We start from the raw sequence: 22,634 nt of genomic DNA, 5'->3' as shown, positions 1-22,634 counted from the left end.
GGGAGCAGGGTCTTGGGCTTTCCACAAGATGCGGGGGATTCAGACATCGAAAGGTTCTTACAAAAGTCGGCGCAATCGCTGCGGCTTTGATGGTGACGCGGAAGATGTCCAACAATTTCTTGGTGAGAAAGACATGAGCTACTGTTTCTTTTACATATGGGCAACAACCCAACTGTTGTGCGCTACTTTCTATAATGAAAAGGAATAAAAGTTGATTCTTACTAATAAAACGAGGAAAGACTTGTTTCACCCGGCACTATTTCGCTTCTAATTCTCACTCATTGCCTAGCAACAGACTGACGTAAGGTGCCTGGTTCTAATTTTGAATTAAGAGCAAGAACACAGATGCACATTTACATTTTAGAAGCTATGGAAAATCATAATCAATTCAGGTTCATTCACATAGAAAATACAATGTATGCGGAGTTGGAGCCGTGCCGCAGCTGATGTTGATTATTTGGGCAAATGAGTGGAAGATGCAAGCTGGCTCCATCCCCATCCACGGAAGAGTAACATGTGATGTTTGCTGTGAGCTGCCAGAGTCTGGAGGAAGCCTGGAGCATGTTGCCAGCTCAATGCTGAAAGAATTAACCGCGCCCGGGGGGTTTCTTGGAAGTCCAATCTCAAAAAGCCCATTGTTATTCAATACAGATGTCGAAAATGTGTTCTGATAAGGCAGTAATCACAGGGCTGCTGCAGATGACAGCAGTAACGTCACCTGGACATGATTGTGTTATTTATTTTCATTTTTTTTTTTTATGAGGGATGGATCCAATAGGAGAGTAACAATGCAGCTGTACACAAAACAAAGAAAGTACTGTACGAACTACACATTCATTTATACTTTAAAGTAGTAAATGCACAGATTCAATTACATACAAGGATTCGGATTTGAACCATGATCACTTAACTCAATCGACATTTGGGAAAAGGCTAAAAAAAAATTGCACTGCACTGCACTGAGGCATGTGATTGGAAATGTGCATTTTATTTCGAAGAATATTTGAGTCGAAAAAGCATTATCTAGGATAAGAGGACACATCACACCAAAAGAGTGCAGATGAAGCCATTAACCAGTGATGGGATTAGGGACCTGGCGACACCCGTAGGTAGGTCTGTCAGGTTGTGCTCAGGGAGAATGGAAAGAAATTGTTCTGTTGGAGGCAACAGGTGGTGGAGGGGGAGGTGATACGAAGCAACAGAAAGTGCTTGAGAAGCAATACTGAGGGCGCGCCTCCCGCCTGCTTGAGTAGGCCGCTCCAGTATGGTCTCTTCAGTCACAGGGTTTGTTAAATTTGTCACATTTGGGTTTATTTGCAATGAGACTGGTGGCACAGCTGCAGGCTGGCTGCTTCTTTTTTTTGTGGGTAACCTAGGATCTGCTCTGCGTCACACTAAATGTAAAGTGGGATCTTTTGTCATTTCTCTACATTCACAGTCCGTGAAGACGCGTTTCTCTACTTTAGTCCTTTACTATACTACCTGCCAAGCTGGTATATCTGACACTGACCTTAGAGCAGGTCCCCTCTTGGCATTTCCCAGTATACAGTAAACTTCTCTGGTACTTCCTGTTACAATTCCTACAAAGCTCGGTCTTGATGGTTTCTCCTGTATCTTCTTGCATCACCTCTTCAGGCATTACTAATCATGTGTCTGGTTATGTTAATTCCTTGGACCTTTATACAAACGTACACATCTCACTGTGACATCCTACATGATTTTAAATAAATATGAAATATTCACCTTGTAATGTACAGAATGAGCCAAAAAAGCATTCAAGCTTAATTATAAGTAGAGACTTGGTCCTAAAGGGTTTTTTTAAACCTAAAAAAATGTGCGTTTTGCAGCGGAATTTTCATATAAATTATTTAAAATGGAGGAGTTCGGAAGAAGTAGGATGTTTTAGTTGATTGGGGAATTCTCTAGCCAGCAGTGGTTCATTAATGAGCTCTCTGGCCAGTATGGGAACAGCGGTTGCCTGGAGAATGTACTTAAACGTATTGGGTGAGCATGAGTGAGCAAGAGGTCCACTGATGCTGATACCTTTAATATCTTGCTTGTTTCTTTTATGGATAGTAGGTTAAACAAGCATGCATTCGGTTATGTCTTACTATACTCATGATTCGACCTCCGTAACTGTGGTTTGCCTTTAATGGGAAATGTGTCTCAAGATCTTTGGCTTTTTTTTGCCACATGTTCTGCAATAGACTTGCATAATTTCTTGGAATGAGAAGCCTCATTTATGGTGTAGTTTGGTTTTCGAAATTAAGAATTATGTCAATAACAACAGAAATAAGTATCTGTAGACAACAACTGTGTTAATGTCAATGGTTTGCAATAGATAGCCACAATCCTCTCAAGAATGCCTAGAATTTATCTTAGATGGGCTATTGGTATGACTTGAAGAGAGGGAAAGTTGCCAATAATGCCCACAAAATGTCATGTATTGGCTATTATCAATCCAGACACAGCCATAATGCAGTCAAAGATGCTTAGAATATGTTAGGTATAGGCACAGTTATGCCAGCAATTGCCAAACTGTTGCCATTAACACATCTATTATATAACGGAAAGGTCACGGTTATAATAAGAACAGCATAGATCTTGTCAAGAATGACTCCAGCACATAATGGAATGGCTACTATAATGCCATTGATTTCCATAATGTTGCAAGACAACGTCAAGAACAGCCCACTAGAAAGCAAAGGGCAACTAAAACAGTGCCCCCTTGATTACACAGACACCAAGAATGTCACCAAGAATGCACACTACAGGTCAAAAACGGGGCTTTATGTGAAGGATAATTAGACTGTCACAAAGAATGCCCAATATGTCTCAATAATAGGACATCTTTATGCCAGAGACAGCCAAAATGCCCTTATCTCTCAAAGATGTGCCGTGATTTTCCCAAGAAAAACTAATTTATCAAAGAATGTCTGCTATAATGACAGGGCCCGCTAGCGTGTTTTTTTTTTAAGAATGCCCATAACATACCATGAATGAAACACTAATAGGCCAGGAATGGCTAGAATGTCACCATGAACCCCCAGAATACACCAAGGATGTGGCACATTTGTTCCAGAATACTGTAAAAAACGCTCATATTATTTTAAGAAAGATTACTATTAAGCTTCTGATAAAATGGATGCCATTAAAATGCCCACTATAATACAGGAATAGGCCACTATTATTCCATGCATAACCCGGATATCACCAAAAATCTCCCGCTATGTAAACATGGACACTGTCAGACCAAGGATGGCCAACATGTAGTCAAGAATGACCTTTGTAGCTAATAACATTATGCCAGAATCAACATTAAACCACAAGTCAATCCGTCTATCACCACCTCCACCACATGCACAAGCAGACACACACACACACAAAGACACACATTCATACACGCTCACTACCACACATTCACTCATACAAATGTACCCATTCACATATGAACACAAACACCTAGATATAGTATGACTCTCAGGCACAGTCCCAGTCTTCATTAACCTCTAGGGCAATGTCTGTGATATATCTGTGAGTCAGGCTCCGAGTGGCTATGTAGCTGGTGCTCCTTTCATCCTAGCTTTGTGACATTCTTAGATGCAGGAAGCAGCAAGTGGTGAGAGGAGGGAAATGCAGGCCACAGAGCTGAGCAGCCACACAGTGGTAGGTCCCAGCAGGATTTAGGAGATGGAGAGCTGCTGGTTGCGGATGGAGCAGGGTGAAGAAATATTTGGATATGGATGGTCTAAGCTGAGGTGGCATGGTGTGCAAAATAGTGATGGATTGGAATGTGACCCAAGTAATTACCAGTGGCTGAGATTAATTCAATCATTCCATTCATCACTTTTTTGTATACTTTAACTCAGGGGTGGGGCTAGTCACCTAAAACTAACCAAAGGCGTGTGATGGTAGCATATAGTAAGGTTGCCGCACTCAATGTTAAACTTTTTTAAAACAAAGGGATTTGTCCCTGTAATTTATCCACTTTATACCAAACTATCTACTATTACCCAATCCTGTACAGAGGCAATATATTATTGGAACCTGCATTCGGCAAATCTGGCTGGGAAATAGCAGACCACTAGAAATACTTGGGAACGGGGGTGATTCATGATCATCTAAGCAGTCAGAACAGAGAGCCAGTGGCTGCTTTACATTGGGTGGCAAGGTTTTCCTTTAACATGTGTGGTTTTCTTCCTGGAGTAAGGTAAAAACAGGTCTGTAGGCCAAATTGTAGATGTTGCCTCCAAAGCCTGGGTTCTAATCCACTTTTATCACTTTACCAAAATGATTTTCAATTCTGGTGCACCCACTTTCAACCTCAAATTGTAAATATGTGCATTGAAAGTATGTAAAATCCAAATACACATAGTATTGCCGTAAATGACGTCTCCACACTCCTACACATCACATCTAAATTTTGTAATCTGGATTCATCTGCTTACACACACCATTCTATGTACAGCACCTCACTTCTGAGATGTTTCACTTACCCCAAAAAAAGTCTTCCGCTGGTCTTTGTAGCTAGATCTGCAATATATAAAATATCTAAAAGCATTGCCTTCTCATGCCATGAGCATGAGCCTTTTAGAGTTTACCCCACCACAGTAGGTCACTGTGTGTTTGATATATTTATGAAACTATGTTCTGCAAATACAGAGATCAATCCACCATGGCCAATCATATCCTGGCCGAGTATTTGAGTCAGAAAAGCATTATCTAGGATAAGAGGACACAGCACACCAAAACAGTGCACATGAAACCATCAATCAGTGATCGGATAAGGAAGCTGGGGACACCCATAGGTGGGTCTATCAGGTGTGTGCAGGGAGAATAGAAAGAAATTGTTCTATTGGAGGCAACAGGTCATGGAGAAAGAGGTGATACAAAGCAACAGAAAGAGCTTGAGAAGCAATACTGAGGGCCCGCTACCCTCCTTGAGTAGGCCATTCTAGTATTGGTCTCTTCAGTCACAGTGGTTGATAAATTTGCTATCTTTGGGTTTATTTGCAATGAGACTGGTGGCACAGCCCGCATGGCTGGTTGCTTCTTATTGTTTGGCAAACCTAGGATCTGCTCTGCATCACACTAAAGCCCTCATTATGACCCTGGTGGTCTACTGGTGAAGACCACCACATATGAGTGTGGCGGTTTGGCCTCTGCCAACCAGCCCCACCTCCTATCAGACCACCAGGGCGGTCAGGCCCATTGGGCCGGAGATGAGCATCTCCGACCCGGCCATTCACAGAAGACCGCCAGGGGTATTAGGAGCCACCTTTTCACCAAGGTTTCCGCTGCAGTAGCACCACCACGAAACCCCTAGTGAAAAGGCTACCAGTGACAGGGAATTTCTTCCCTGTCACTGGCAGACGACTCCCCCAGCCCCCCAAACAAGCACAATACCTCTCAACCCCCCTCCCCCCAACCCCGTCCAGGTACAGTGCACCCCTCTCCTCATCCCCACCCCCCTTCCAGGTACAGCACACCCTCCCCCCTTCCCGCATACATGCACACAGACACCCACACGCACCCCTCATACACTCATTCACCAACACTGACATACACACATTCACTACAACACTCATACTCTCAGTCACCACATCACTCATACTCACATACACACACACATACACACATGCATACCTACCTACATTCATACACACACTCAATTCTGCATTCATACACACATACAACCACACCTACACATATACAAGCACACATGCAGATAACACCCACTCACACACAACACCCCCCCCCACCCTCACACCCCCCTCCCCTGTCGAACGATCGACTTACCTGGTCCGGGGAGAAGGTCGTCTGGCAGGGAACAGGCGATTCTACCTCCAGGTGCGCCCTGCCATCCGGACACCGCCACGCCACTTTATTGCACATTGCATGGCGGGCGGACTCCTTTTGGCCCAAAATGTGGTGAAAATCCAGCAGTAATTGTAATATGGTGGGTGGAACCCGTGGCTTTGGTGATCTTGTAATAAGACCACCAAAGTCATAATGAGGGCCTAAATGTAAATTGAGATATTTCTTCATTTCTCATTTTCAGACATGTGTTTCTCTGCTTTAGTCCTTCATTATACTACCTTCAAGGCTGGTATAGCTGACCTTGAATTTATAGCAGCCTCACTAGGCCCTGCACCCACATCAATGCTATTAGTGTGCAGTTGGGACTGAATGTGGATTAGTTTAATTTAACCAGGGAACCCAAAATCTCCAAGGTGATTCGGCTGGGTTTCAGTATTTGCTTTCTCTAAAATGTTTTCCTTCTCTAGCATGTACTCACAGAGTAAAAGTACAAATAGCTACAGCTCTCTCTACACTGGAATTTGCTAATAGTGCTTATCCTTAGGAAGCCCCTTTCTTTGCAACAAAAACCTGGCACATGCAAAATTCAGCTTCTACAATTAAATCTCAGATTCAAGGACTTAATCAACTGTCAGCAGCAGAAATAATTAAATATCGTTACTTGTGTGTAGTCTATCGAGTCAACTATAGGAAAGGTCCATATTTTTCTGCCGTAGGTTTATAGGTTACGTGCCTACTCACACCTGTAAGTTGCTTCCCTCCAAAAAATTCTGAAAGTCAGAAGGGGGGGTTGAACTTTCTCTCTGCGAGCAGCCCAAATCTGGAATGCGCTCCATTTCCAAAACCCTCCTATTCTCTCAGAATTACCTTACTGTATCATTTCATGGCACCTGAGTCTAGTTAGAGTTATGTATCAGTGCCCAGAGGTCTTGTCAATGGTGAAAGGAGCTCTTCACAAAGCATAACACATGACCTAGGTAAATCTTGAGTATAACACGGTGTTTGTCCCCAATCTGATCTATTTTGAAGTGGACTGGAAATTTCCCAGTGAAGAAGAAAGAAAGTTCAGTGAGGCACATATTGTTCATACATCCAAGCTACCCATAATCCGATGTATATCTGCTCATATCTTACTACCTAATACAAATATTTTCCGTGTGTACATGTACATCACTTCCTCACAATTTTCTGATGCTTACTTACAACCCTTCCAGTCAATTCTCAACACAAAGTATGATATCCCAGACCACTCCAATGTATGGGCCTCATTCACAAAGGTATTTGCGGCCAAGAACATACCCTACATGTAACCATACTGAAGTGCAACAGAGCTGCCAAAGAATTTTACTTTGTAATAGCTGATAAAATGAGTTCCACTGAGTGGGGCAATACTGACATACAGCACTAAAAAAAAGCAGAATGTATATATAGAACTCTACATAACAGAATAATTATTAATATTTTCAAAAATATTTGGAACTCTAGAATAATGACTCACACCATTGGGAAAGATCGTAAACTTTCATTTGTGAATGATGGCAATTTAACAAAGCATGTGGCCCTAAGAATAAAAAAAAACATATTTACTAGGATTCGACAAGCTAATAATACTGGTCTACAGCAAACAATGAATCACAGGTGTGGAGCAAAGTCATCGCTATCCAAAGATGACTGGTGTGAATATAAGCTTGAAATTGCAATGTTAATAAATGTGCCTTCTTCAAGAAAGGGGATTAGATATTGGACACAAGCTTGTTGGCTCTGAAGAAGCCATTCATAAGATGGTAGAGAATTTTCAGGAATTTCATTTAGGTGGCATACTAAAGAGGCTATGCAACGACTAACCAAAATATTACTTGATAGTTGTAACCCATATTACTAGGTCACTATTAGGATACATTACAATACTGATATCTAGGGGATCTCGATTTGCACAGCTCCATTAGGTTCTACTAGGTTTTGCTACGAAACAGGCTCGGCAAAAGTGGAAACCAAAAAAGAGAGAGAATCACATATTGACACATTAAGAAAATAAGACTTGAAGTGACCCTTACATGGTGTAAATTGTTACCAGCACCATCGAGGCAATGTCCCACTCTGTAACTGAGGGAGTTCATGATGTATGCGGTTATTTTACGTTCACGTACATGTGTATTGAAGTGATCCTCTTACTCATTTATCGGATAATTTAGCATTTGGTGGATGTGGGGGATCCATCAAAAACAGCAGATTCTTCTGCTCAATGTAGAGCTGGGGGAACAGCAAGGTTTGTATAGAGTGCACTACTGGCAGCCTCGAACATCACTGTTTAATCTTAAAACCAACTATGTGCTTCCGTTACCTGGTAAACATTTGTAAAAGCACAGAAAGAGCAACATGACAACCTCTACAGAACTATTTACATCCTTTAATAAGAAATGAGAAGACGGACAATCACATAAACAAGAACGGGTGATTCAAAGCAGCATCGGAGACAACTATAAAACCACACTCCTAACACGTTTATATTTTGGTTTCAAGTCGAAGTGCAGTGGTCTACTCCCAGGGTCCCCAGGCTCCGGCGGCTCTTGGATCACAGCGGGGATCATCATCGGGATAATAAATAGGCACTGAATGTTGATCGTAGTGATGAAGTCGGGAAAGCAGCTTCTTAACCACACCGGGGTATTTGTCTGATAAATCATTCCTCTCCTGGGGATCCTGAAGGATATCAAAAAGCCATAACTTTTTTGTTGGTGCATCAGGTGACCACGGTGTAGAATAGTTATAGAAAGAAGGCGGCGGAATCCAGTGATCACAACCTAGAGCGGATTTGAAAACAAGGAGTATAACATTAGTTCCGAACAGTTGCCAGGGCTATTGTCTAGAAAACAGTTTCCACCCATGGATGCGCACGTGGTGCAAAACATGCAAAACCTTCACCTTCGACAGATACTGAGAAATGTAGGGAGAAATGCAGACTGTTGTCCAGACATGCGGGTGTACCATTTCAAAACTCTGGTTCTGCGCTGTGTTACCAGTAATTACCATTCTTCTTTAGTTGACATACTTGTTCGATTGAATTCAGCTATGTAACAAACTGATGCCTTTGCAAAATGTTCTTATTTCAAGATGGGTCTCAGATGTGGTTCTCAACTGTGCCACATTTGCAGGCATCCTTCACAACATTCATTGGTATACAGCAGAAAAGTGAAAACTGACATTTAGGAGTGCAAGCAATTTATGAAAGAATTCTTGGAAAGTGTACATTAATTTACTATTTAACATTACTCTGCCAAAAGTGCAGAGAAATCCGCAGTAGCAAATCCTATGCAGAGGATAGGAAGTGGGCATTACAAGCTATAGGCTGTCTTGTATGTATGTGCGCCCACAAGCGTATATTAATGGGAATTTTCAAATTCCAATCCAACTCCTTTCCACCATGGAAAATGTAAGACATTTATGCAATCCAGTGGATGGTGTAATTCTCCTTCCAGGATGAGAAGGGGAGCGCATCAATCTCAGATTTGGTTGGGTATTTTATGAAAGCATTTTCTTCAAGAGGAAAAATGTTTTCCTTAAGGGAAAAAAACGTGCAATTGCAAAGACGGGCAACAGGACAGCATGCCGAGCTTACCTTACCTTCACAATATTTTTGTATTCAATATACTGTCTACAGCAGTCTTACACCAGCACCCATCAACATAAATACATGCTCTCAAAATCAAACACCCAAACATTTATCATCATAAACCCACACAGTCAAAATCAGACACCAACACACCTAACATTGTACATCCAAACACCCACCATTGTATACCCACACAGTCAGCACCATACACCCACCATCATATGCCACTACACCGATCATAAAATTCCATCCCTCAAGCATTTACTAGTGCTCTACGTGGATGTATATAAACAATGCATGCCTTTACCATGCAATGCCTTTTCCGTGCATTGCCTTTACAATGCAAGTCTTTACCACCCATGCATTTACAGTGCCAGGTAAGTATACATAAGTTAAGTGAAATCCATGCATATATATGTATATATATATATATATATATATATATATATATATATATATATATATATATATATATATATTTATATATATATTCATATAAAAAAACAATGTTTACAGGGATGTTATAATTAGGCTCACATTTTCAACATACAAAGCCATAGAAATTCATCTGTTATAGTCAGAGTTATCTCAAGTAACTATAACTCACACCCCCTCCATGCGCATCTTTTTCTTCAAAAATTTCACTGCAAATATTACATTGATATTATCAATGATGTTATCAAAGATGTCACGAATGCCATACTTTCTGGGGTAATTAGCAGTGGATGGCAAGGGCGTGAGTTATAGTTACCCTAGGGCACGAGTTATAGTTACTTGAGACAACTCTAACTATAACGGGTTGATTTCAATGGTTTTGTATGTTTAAAATGTGAGCCTATCTATAACGTACCTGTAACCTTTGCTTTTTTTATGTGAATTTCCATGGTTTTTTTTTTAATGTAATTTTCATTACTAGACGTTAATCACACCACTACTGTGGACGCCCTCTGGCCATGTGTGGCGGCGGCTGGCTGTAGGCAGTGCACAGTGGGGGTTGGCCGCAGTGCCTGGCCTGCGGCCAGATGCTGCAGCCAGCTCCCCTAACCACCCAACCCCACACTGGGCACGCCCAAAGGCTGTGCGCAGCATGAGTTGGCTGCGGCCTGTCTCTCTGGATGTAAGAATAGTTGTGACAGGGTGAATCTGGGTGTGAGAGTGTCTGGGAGTGAGAGTGGACGAGTCATTGTCTTAGTGGGTCTGTGAGTGGGTGCGTGAGAATCTTAGTGGGTCAATGAGTGGGTGCGTGAGATTCTGAGTGCAGCTGTAAGTGGGTGCACAAGGGTCTGTGAGTGAGTGGGTGTGTAAATGCCTGAGTGGATCTGTGAGTGGGTGCGAAAGGGTCTGAGTGGGTGTCTGAGTGGGAGAAAGATTAAAAGAGAGGGGAAGAGAAAAAGTGAGAGGGAGAGAGGTAGAGATTTTTAGGCTTTGATGAATGATATACTTAGAATGAGATATTTCTGCACAAATTAAAAATAAAAATGTATTTGTCAATTAAAAAGAGTGAGATCTCCTCTCAGTACGAACCTTAAACATTTGGAGTTTTAAAGATATTAAAAAATGAAAAGGCACACCTGGAGTAGAACTCTCAACTTTATGTGTCAGGGTCTGTGACCTTAACCTTTAAGCCATAGGTGACTCCTTACTGTGAAGCTTCCAGACATACCTATGACAGTAAACCCAAGCATGTGATTGGAAATGAATGTGAATGTTCCATCACTAGGAAGGTTTAACATTCAAAACAGTTGTAAATAAACAAGCACACTGCCAAGTGATACTAGGATTTGAACCTTCAGCCTAGTGAGTGACAGCAGAAGACCTTGACCATTGGGCCAGAAGTGACTATGTTCTGCTCCGCATCCATAACATTCGTACCAAACATGTTGCTAGTCTGACTCTCTGAATTAATTGCATCTAGGTACCAGTGCAATGGCAATCTCTCTCGCTCTTCCATCCGGAGGATGGAAGAGCGAGAGAGACAGAGTGACAGGACCGAGGGAGGAGCATGAAGCCCCCCGCGGTCCTAGTCAGCTCCCCACATCCTGTGGGAGCTGGCATTGCTTTCACAAGCAGGGAGCTGCTTTAAATAGCAGCTCCCTGTATGGGGGAGCAATGTTTTCATCTGTTTCCCTGCACACATATTTGCGTGCAGGGAAACAGATGAAAACACCGCTTTCTGCCAGTGGGAGATGTTTGACAGCTCCTGCTGTCAGAAAGCGGATTTTGCTTGCTTTTGCTTAGTGGTAGTTGTTAAAGCTCCTACCAAGCAAAAGCAAATAGCTATGTCCCGGGGGTGGGCACCCCAGGACATAGCAGGAGCCGGCCCTGGTGGTGGCGGTCCCCAGGGCCATCAGTGGCTCCTCAAGAGGCACCGTGCGGCCCCCTCCACCATTCTATTTGCCCCCAGGGAGGTGGTGGTCCCCAGGGCTCGTGATCCGCAACCAACCGCCTTTCATTCTTGCTATTATTGCACCGGGGAGGTGGCAGTCCCTGAGAGGGAGGGGTCACGAGCCCCCACCATATTCCATACATTAGAGCTCTGGGGAGGTGGTGGTCCTCCAAGGCTATGGGACGGGGGCGTGAGGACCCCGTGCATTACATTTCATTAAGGCCCTGGGGAGGTGGCAGTCCCCGGGGCTGCAGGGGCGCTGTGCAGCCCCCCACATTATATTATATTTGAGCCACGGGAGGTGGAGCCACGGGGAGATGGCTGCAGGGGCACTGTGCGGCCCCTCACATTACCTTTAATTTGAGTCACGGGGAGGTGGTGGTCACCGGGGCTGCGGGGGGCCGTGAGGACCTCCTGCTTTACATTTCATTAAGGCCCTGGGGAGGTGGCAGTCTTCTGCGCTGCAGGGGCGCTGTGCAGCCCCCCACATTACATTACATTTGAGCCATGGGGAGATGGCGGTCCCTGAGGCTGCATGGGGGGCCACAGGCCCTCCTGCATTACTTTCATTAAAGCCCCACAAAAATGGCAGACCCTCAGCTAACAATAAGTCCAGCATGGGGGCCGAAGGCACCACCCCCTAATTATTTTTACATGCACTCGGGACTTGGCCCAGCCAGGGGCTTTAAAAAAACATAAGCACAGGAGCTTGCACTTAAAAAAAAAATTGCAGTGGATTCTCTGCGAATTTGCAGCAAAGTTATTTAAAAAAGAATCCCTCTGGGACCCCAACACAGAGCTAAGGGGTAGAATGTTCCTACTCTAGCCCCTTTTCCTTTTTTTTTTTGCATTTTTGTTGAGACTCAGCTGAAGCAGAGTCCGAAGATGGCTGCCAACACTTCCTGGTTGAAGTCTTGGCAGCCAATCAGAGCTATGCATTTCCCTGCACAAGTTCGTCATTATTTGCGAAGTTGTCGGGGAGAATCCACGACCCTAGATATACAAATGTATTTTCCATGTAATTTCTCCTAAATGGATTTACACCAAATAAGCGAAAGCGTAATCTGTGTACCGAAAGCTGGTTGGTGTAATTCCGTCCAGTGGTTCGGGCTGTAGTCATATTCAAAGGTCCTATGGGAATGAACATGGGAAACATACGTTTTTATTCCCCCCATTTTTCTTGGCCCCCTCTTGATGGATCATCCCAAAACTTTCCATGTGCAACAAGAATTACTGGGGCATTTTTTTTGGAAATTTTCATGAAGATTCGTCAAACGGTGCCAAAGATATAGGCAAGTCAAAAAACCCTTTTTCTATGGAAACAAGGTCCTAAATATAACTACTTAGTGACGACGGCCAGTAGATAAAATACACACATGCACACATATATATTCACTTAAAAAAACAAAGGTTACTAGGACGTTATAATTAGGCTCACATTTCAAATGCACAAAACCATAGAAATTCACTTGTTATAGTTAGTTATCTCAAGTAACTATAACTCGAGCCCTAACGTAACTGTAACTCGTGCCCCCGCCATGCACAGTTTTTTCATCAAAAATATTACTGCAAATATTTCATTGATATTATCAAAGATGTCATGAGGGCCATAATTTGTGGGGTAATTAGCAGTGCATGGTGAGGGTGCGAGATATAGTTTCTTTAGGTCTGTAACTTTAACCTTTAGGCAATAGATGGCTCCTTACTGTGATCTCTCTCTCTTTCTCTTCCATCCCATATTGGGATGGAAGAGAGAGAAAGTGGGGGGTAGCCTCAGGCCCCTGTGGTCCTAGCTAGCTCCCAGCATACTGTGGGAGGCGGCATTGCTCCCAGAAGTAGGGAGGTGCTTTAAAAGCTCCCTGCTTGTGGGAACAATGTTTTCATCAGCATATTTGCGTGCCTGGAAACATATGAAAACTTTGCTTTCTGCAAGCGTGAGCTCCCACTGTCAGAAAGCAGACTTTGTTTGTCAGCCCCCACCAAGCAAAAGCAAACAGCGATGTCCCAGGGGTGAGCACCCCGGGGCATAGCAGGTGCTGGCCATGGGGGGTGGTATTCCCCAAGGTAATTATTGGCTCCCGATGGCGCTGCGTGGTCCCCCTCCAATGAGAATTGCCCTGGGGAGGTGGAGGTCCCCGGGGCTTTGGGGGGGGTCTTTGGAAACACATCCTTTTTGACCCCCCCCCCTTTTCCTCCACCCCCACTTGACAATCACCCCAAAACATTCCAGACAGCAGCAAACATGGCTGATTTTTTTGGGGGGGGAAGATTTTGTGACGATTCGTCAAGCAGCACCGAAGTTATAGGCAAGTCAAAAAATACTCTTTCTATAGAAACTAGGTCCTAACTAGAACTACCTAGTGGCCACTGCCCCTAGGTAAGATACACACATACAAATCAAACAATTAATTTGTTTAAACTGGGGAGTCCTCCCAAACATGCTCCTACTCACCCCTAAACCCTAGAAACTCCCTTACTGCCCTATACCCCCACCTACCCCTAAACCTTAAAAACACCCTTACCACCCATAACCCCTACCCACCCCTAAACCACAAGAACACCCTTACCACCCAATACCCGTACTCATCCCTAAAGCCCAGAAACACCCTTCCCACTCAGTCCCCACTCCTAAAGCCTAAAAACTTCCTTACCACCCAATACCTCTACCCACCCCTAAAGTTCAAAACACCCTTATCACCCAATACCCCTACCCACCTCTAAACCCAAAAACACCCTTACCATTCTAAACCCTTACCCACCTCTAAACACTAAAAATACCCTCATCGATCCCTAAGCCATATATATATATATATATATATATATATATATATATACATATACACACACACACACACACACACACATATATATATATATACACACACACACAGACAAGCACACTTACCTTATATATACGTACCTTGTGATGTAAAGGAATGTGTTGTAAAGGCATATTTGTGGTGAAGGCCTGCTTTGTAAAGGCAATGTGTAGTAAAGGCATATTCTGGTAAAGGCACTGCATGGTAATGGATGTGTGGTAAAGGCATTACGGTGGAATACCCTCATTGTAATGGCTGTTTCTCACTCTACATTGTCAAACCAAGACCTTCACCCAACTCACTCCTGATAAAACCAAAATTATGCATCCTTTTACAAACTTATAAACATAATCACTTATTCTCTCAAACACATCACAATGAACACTTACCTAAGTAATAACAGGGGTATGCGATAAGGTTGATTTAGTACAGTGGGTTTATGACACAAAGTGAAGGTAGAATCTTAAATTGTGGATTTTTGGGAACCCACTATTGAAATATTAGTCAACTTCAACTCACTTTCCACTGAACATATATTTATAGTGATCTATTGTTTTATTATTAATACTATGTAACAAGACACTGTCATAGCTGCTCAGGTGGATGACAATATCTCACCACTACTGATGTTCTAGATGTTAACAGACTTACTTACCCTTCCTGAATTTAAAGTATGTGTTATATATCAGCTACCACCTACTCATTTATATATGCACCACAAATATCTACTGCATAGCTCATACAAATGAACTCAGAAAATATACAGCATTAACAAGAAATGTAGATAACTGGTTACCAGAAATAACCAGACTGCTTGTATCACCAAAGTATTCATGTGTGTCTACCCTGTGGCAAGGAAAGAATAGAAGAGAATAACGAGGAGATCTGAACACATGACTTTACTTACCGGGATAGCCAGTGAGCAGTTTCCATTGTCCATGTCGTATCCCCGCATGGATGGATATATTGAATGGTGAATTGTCCCACAAGGACAGAAGTACATTTTCTGCAGATTCTCTGATGTGCCCACCAGGGCCTGTAAAACAAAGTACATTTCTTATTTTTAGGCTTTGTGCATGGTACTGGGTGTTTGCAATAAGGCCCATGATACTAACACCAGCATTAACTGGCAAATTATCTTGCTCTCTAACATGCCTTATAAATGTTGCAAAGCCACAATCGAAGTCCATGTTAAAAAGTTCTCTTTGAGAGAATCTGCTTTTTTTGGTACTCTCTGCAATCTGGAGAAAAGTTAGAGATAACATCTAAGATAGGGTGACTTGTTGTAGCAAGGCACAATACAATGATGGCATGGACTACAGCTGGAGAAGACGTAGGAAGAGGGGGACAATTTTACATGAAACACAAATATGGTAAAAACAGCAGAAGCCTTTGCTAACCCTTTGAACTAGAAAACGAATACCATCAAAGAAACAACCTAGAATACAAAATTGAGCCAAGAAAGAAGTGAAGCAAGATGTGGGGGCCACAACTTGAAATGCCAGGATGAAGTGGAATTGCCTATGGCAAGAACTTTCATCTTGTCGGTGTTCGTTTTAGGCGACTTAGTACTTAGCATCTAATTACCACAATAAAACACATGAATTGTAATTAATTGGGGGGTAAGTGCACTGCCTTTCCACGTCTAAAAAGATAAGAAATTGACCAATCTAAGGCCTTTTCAACGACAGTGGTTTGGAAGAGGCAAGAGGTGTTGAAGGTCTTTGAAAGTTTTAGCAAGATCAGCATAGACAAACCACCCCATTCATAATGATTCTGAGATCATCTAAAATGGAAACTAAAGCAAGTCTAGTGCTCTGGCGAGGGCAAAGACCTGGCTGAATGGTATGCAAGACTGCACTGTCCTCCAAAAAAGTGGATGGCTGAGGATTATAATAGGTAGGGGTAACACAAATTGTCCTGTAATTGCTGAGAATATATAGATCTGCATTGTGCCTTCTTATGTAAAGGCCCAGCCAGTGCCTGGTTTCTATTTGGAACAGACAGAGGCAAAGACATGGGAGTTTCAGACAGCATTAAGAATAGGGCAAAAACAGTTAGTTTCCAGGTGCAGAATCTGATCCGAAGTGGACTTAAGCGGGGAACCAAATTTAATAGAATGCTAAGATTTTGGTTTTATCAGGAGTGAGTTGGGTGAAGTGAAAGAACAAAAGTTGTGAACATGATAAAACTGTAGTTGAATTATAAAGTGCCCAGATACAGTGCAACACAGATCAATTGTGCCATGGAAAAAATGGAGTATGTTTTGGGAAGAGGGAACTGACAGGCAGCAGCAGGAGGGTTCCATCAAAGATTTAAGCATTGTAAAATTACACTTAGATGAATTTCCGGTATCTAACATGCAGGCAGCTCAGTAAGATGCATGAACAAGTCTTACTGATTTTCACTACCTTCTCAAAACCACACTTTCAACCCTCACTAAAAAGCCGTCTTCACCACTCCATGCACGCTTTCGTTTTTGGAGTCTATTTTGGCAAATTTAATTTCCTCAGAGAACCAAAGTGCATAGACACCTGCAGTATGGTCAGTGGCAGACTTTAGAATAGAAGAGGGGAGCCTGACACCATGAGCTGTTAAGATCACTCTGGAAAAACAGCAGCACCCAAGGAAAGGAGGAATTAAGCTGATCAATTTAGGGTAGTCTTGTTTGATAAACACGAATACCACAGCTTCGTTATAGATGATACTTAAAAACTGATTGCATTGGAGAATCGAACCCCATGGATCCCACGATCTACGCTACTCAAACCTATTACAGAGGGAGGGTTAAATGTCTCCAACATTAGAACTTATAGTCAAGGAGCTCAGATCCACCCACCCCTTAGAATGGAATCACAATGCTGAAAATAAGGAATGGGTTACAATCCAATCGAGTATGGCTCCCTCAAATGGTGACCCATGGAATCACTTCCCTCTTAAATTCTTCCCTAATACTATTTGAATACTGGCACCAGATCACCAGAAAGAAAGGTTTCACCATTTTCACCCTTGATGCCGATTATACACAATCTGGACTTTAATACCCAGATTTAGATTGGAACAGCCATAACCCCACCCCATCATTGGGGGAATTATTTTCCGAAGGCCCACTTTCCACTAGAGAAGTGTTTTTACCTGATTGGGGGCTTAACAAGCCAGACTATTTCCAAGTTACACAACCTATACATTGGAGTGGCTCCCAAAGAAATACTACATTAGCTGGCAAGGTTAACATCCCACTTGAAAACCTTATATAATAGCTTATATAAATAAGCAGATTGATAAAGGCATAACTTTGTTCCAACACACTTTTTAGACCTAACTACAAAGGCCAAACTTAAATATGTTTTGAATAGGGGGCACGACTTGGAAGAGAAGATTCCTGAGGAGAGTTGGGCTAAAATATGACAGAGGGCACAAAGGTATCAATATGAGATCGCTACAGAGAAAATGCACGTAATATACTAACAGGCTGGTGCCTATCTGTTACCAGCTATGAACAGAGGCTACGATTTATGTTGGAAAAATTGCAGAGAGAGGAGCACTTTTTCCACATGTGATGGTCTTGTACACATATTCAAACCTATTGGAAAGAAAACGTATCCCCTATAAGACAAGTAACAGGAATCACATTGCCACTGAAACCGCTCATGGTACTTTTAGGTGATTCCGAGGAAAACAGCGTCTTCCCACTTACCACTCCCATCTGTATTCTAATATAACACCTCCTGATTGCAGCTAGAATGTCATTAATACAAGTCTTGAAACAGCAAATAACTCCGCCTATGAATGCATGATGGGGTAAACTCTGGAATATCTATGCCAATGGTTCTTAACCTGTGGTCTGGAGACCAGTGGCAGGGTCCATGAAGACTACCCAGGGGGTCTGAGACTCCTTACAAAATGAAATAACATTAACAGATTAATAAAGTGTATAAAAGGAAGAATACATAATTTTAAAACGTGATGGAATTTGAAACTGGAGGCAAACAATTAAGTTACTATCTCAAATTGATTTATGGGAGCAGTGTATCTGCATTAAACATAATATAGTATGGAAAATATGGACAATGAGAAGCCTCAGTTCAATTTCGAAAAGCTCCAACCTTACCATCAATTTTCTATTTTTTATATATCTGTTTGTGTTAAATAAAGTATTTCATCACTTGTGTATTTGTTACAAGAATGCTTGTTTCTGTATTTGTGTCCTGCTTTGCAGTTCAATTCATCAAGTGTCTTTTTCCACATCTCCCTCCACCTCCTCAGTAGTGGACTGAGCACTCTTACCTCTTGCTGATGGTTTTACATAAAATTCTACTTGTTGCTTATAAAGTTAATTGCTCGTATTATGTGATATGTGCCTGGAGGACTAAACTTGCTAATATTATCATATGAAGTATCAAAACTAACAAAGTGTTTAACAAATTAGTATTCAAGAAGTAAGAGTAGTTACACTATTTCGTGCTTTATCTATTTCTTGTATATTTCTTCTCTTGATGTTATGTGGACTATTCATCTCTCCTAGGTTGCTACCAACACATTCCCTCATGAAGAATCTTCATGTAATTTTTAACAGGGTTGAAACATTGATATATCTAATGCTCAGGTCAAGCCTAAACTAGATACTAAGGACTATTTTGTTAATGTAATTTTTTATTGATTTTCAAGTACAAACTGTACATCTTAACAGTAATTGACGTAATATGTCATATACATCACAGCAGTTTCTTGAGCATTATAACATGTACAATTACAGGATCAAAACCAAACATCTTATAAACAGGTATATTTCCCAACTCTTCCCCCCACCCATGGCTGCTCAGTTAGAATATCATATACTTTATTGCTGTCATGCATTCACAAATTAAGACTCATGTGGTGTAAGTACCATATCTCATACTGTTTTGCGGATGTTGTATGTTCAGTTGCCCGTCCTTCCGACAGCCCATCTATGGGCATATTATCTCTGCCAAGCAGAGTCATATCCCTCTACATTAACTCCAGCCATCTTCTACACCCTCACAGTGTACTTTCATATGGCTAAACACCAACACCAGATTCAACCATCTTCCCACTCTAGAGTTCCATTAGTATCTGCCTCCATGATGCCAGATCACCTCCAACTGCTCATCAAGCCTCACATCGTGCACTCATCCATTTGATAGCAATTTGTTATTTAGCCAGTACTAAGCCTAGCATCAGAAACTTATGGCTAAGTTTCTTCTTAGGTGGGGTGGGCATGAGGCAAAACAACAACTCCAGTGGGCTACACGGGACCTCCCAAACAGTTGGCCCATTAATGCTTTGTAAGATTTCTTCCCAGTAAGACCCTATTAAGGAGTAACTCCATACTGCTTCCGGCATGCCACAATGCGGGCATCTATCATAGCGGGCGGGGTAAACAGTGTGTAAGGTCTTTGGTGAAAGGTACGCCTGATGTCTGTAATAATATTGTGTAACCTTATAACGTGCATTGAAACTTACAGTACACGCTCCATATGTACTTTTTCCCAGTCATGTTCAGGGATAACCTCGCCCAGCATCTCCTTCTATCTACCATGCATCTAAGGTGGGATTTTCGACAGATCCTCTCTGAGTGCACTATACAAATGTGTTACTAATCTACAGCTCCCTGACATGTCAAGTAATCTGGTCAGTGTTTGTGAAGGTAAGCGTTTATCTGGGAAGCAAGGAACAATCCTGCGTGCTGTAGCCGATATTTTGGCATATCATAAGTATTGTCCATGTCCCAGCATAAATTAATCAATTGTGCCTTCATGTGTTATAAATTTACCACCGAGATAAAAATCTCCCAAAACATCGCAACCTCTATCCCACTACTTCTGGACCAAAATCATTTCCGTTATGTCCGCAAACTGTTTCAATGCCCAGATAGGTATATTTGGCATATAAGGTACCGTGTAGCAGTCGCAAGGTAACACCCCTGCAATGCGGCCCCAGCTCTTAGACCCCTGGTCACTATAGCCCCTAACTACCATCCACATTCCATGTAACATGCAAAGGAGAAATCAGTAATCATAGTGTCTCTCCCCCACCACAGAAGGGGATATTGAAACACAGAAGAGCAAAGAGAGAATCAAGAACTTTACTCACATCCAGTGTCCCCACAGTTAACACTTGATGCCCAGGCACCCATCAACGAGTCCAGGATATAAAACTTTCATATAACATTGTCTCAAAGCAAAGACTCCAAATGTACAGTTCCATTGAAGTAATGCACACCCAAAGGGTCCCATACGTTGCAGCAACAACAAGTCCCTTCATGGAGCACTTTGACGTGGCCATACTCACTACACTCCGCAGGTACCTCAAGCCGGGCCACCATTCGTGCTGTCCGTGCCATACTTAGGACGACTCCGTTTGTTCAAGGAAAGATCCTCCGAACCAGGTAGGGCCTCTGTGTCTCTAAGGGTACCATCCGACAGAGCACGATGCGGCCCTATGGGCTTCATGATTGGGGGCACCTATTTCTCCCCACCCTCTTCCGAATGCGAGCTGACTGTCTGTGTCATAGGAGGTGGTGTCCCAGTCCAGTTCGATCTGTGAGGGGTCCCCAGCCAGTGTATCCACCTAGTCACTGGCCTCATCTGCAGTGTAGAAGAAATGCACCTGCCCATTATGAACCACCCAGAGTTTTGCAGGGAACATCAGACTGTAGCACAGGTTGAGGTCACGTAATTTTTTGTAACGTGTAAGAGTGTTTTGCCCTGATTTTGGACCCTCATGGTGTAGTCCAGAAAGATAAATATGGGGTGCCCCTCGAAATTCAGCAGGCCTCTAATATGAACCTGCTGTAAAATGGCATCGAGGTCCCTGTAATTGAACAATTGTGCGATAAGAGCCCAAGGCGGTGCACCCGGGAGTGGCAGCTGAACCAGGGCCCGGTGTGCCCGTTCCACCATGAAGAACTTGGACAGCTTTTGCGGGTGCATAATTTTGTCAAGCCACTCTTCCAAGAAAAGCTCCGCAAATTGTTCCTTCACCCTCTCAGGAAATTCAGAGTTGTTTCAGATCAATAATTCCACCATATGTTCCCCAGAGTCGACCTGCTGGGCAATATATGTGCACCGCATGAGCCCTAGGCGGGTAGAGCCCAGTGGTAGCTTCAGAGCTCCAATGCGGAGCATGGTGTCCAGTCTCCAACAGCACCCCTCACAGTGCTGGTTTACCAATCATCTGTTATGGTTGAGGGTTGTACCTCTGTATTATGGGGGAACTGCCAGAACAAAAGAAGCATCTCACATCACAGAGTCCCAGTAATCATCCTGCAAGCAATTTTTCATAAGAGCTAAGTATTCCAACAGAGCTGGTGTTTCCTACCAAGGTGCTTTCAGTTTGTCACCGTCTTGCCTGATTGACCAGATTAAGCCCTCTTGCTATTACCAGTTGCCATGGGCCAGCAGTCCTTATCCAGTGCCTCAGTGAGTTGGTCTTCAAAACTCTATTGGGCTACTATAGGCTACCAAAAAGCCTCGCTCCACCCATCCATTAATCTCCTGCGTTGGTTGGGGACCAGTATCTCAGCACCTCAAGGTGCAGCATTCCGTACCAGGGCTTTTAAACAAGCCTCACTTTGTTACCATGTGTTATATCCGGGGCCCAGGCTCGGTGATTTTTTCCTTCTCTCGTTGTAGGACTCACCGCGGTCGCATAGGCTCTCCACCAGCACCTCTTAAGCAGCACGAGTCTTCCTTTCCAAGCCTCCGCCAGGCCTCCCACTTGTACGTCAGGAGAGGCCCTATGCACAGAAAGGCAGCCTCCAGGTCACTTGCCATACTCAGGACCTGTGAAAGAGAGGGCCCACCTCCTTCGTGGTCTGGTCGCCCATTCCCTTGTTGCCGCTTCCCAGACTTCACCAGCGCAGGGGCCCAGGAAGACCAGGCCTCAGTTCTCCAACCTCAGGTCATCACCAGTGGGAACTGCCCACCGCAGGATTGTCGGTCCGTTCCCCAATTTGCAGCATGCCCGTCCGCGGGTG

The 22,634-nt window shown here is 43.1% G+C and overlaps 1 protein-coding gene across 1 annotated transcript in view; it reads right to left on the bottom strand.

Annotated features, from left to right (window-relative positions):
* Positions 1-8,207: 8,207 nt before the first annotated feature.
* Positions 8,208-22,634, bottom strand: part of ARSB (arylsulfatase B) — a 311,266-nt gene continuing 296,839 nt past the window's right edge. The window contains exons 7-8 of the mRNA XM_069223318.1: positions 15,543-15,671; positions 8,208-8,621 (exon numbers count right to left, since the gene is read on the bottom strand). Coding sequence (XP_069079419.1) covers positions 8,356-8,621; positions 15,543-15,671 — 395 coding nt within the window. The 3' untranslated portion in view covers positions 8,208-8,355. The remainder of the gene's footprint in view (positions 8,622-15,542; positions 15,672-22,634) is intronic.

This window comes from Pleurodeles waltl, chromosome 1_1 (genome assembly GCF_031143425.1).
Source record: "Pleurodeles waltl isolate 20211129_DDA chromosome 1_1, aPleWal1.hap1.20221129, whole genome shotgun sequence".
NCBI lineage: Eukaryota > Metazoa > Chordata > Amphibia > Caudata > Salamandridae > Pleurodeles > Pleurodeles waltl.
This window is presented reverse-complemented; position numbering and strand designations above follow the sequence as displayed.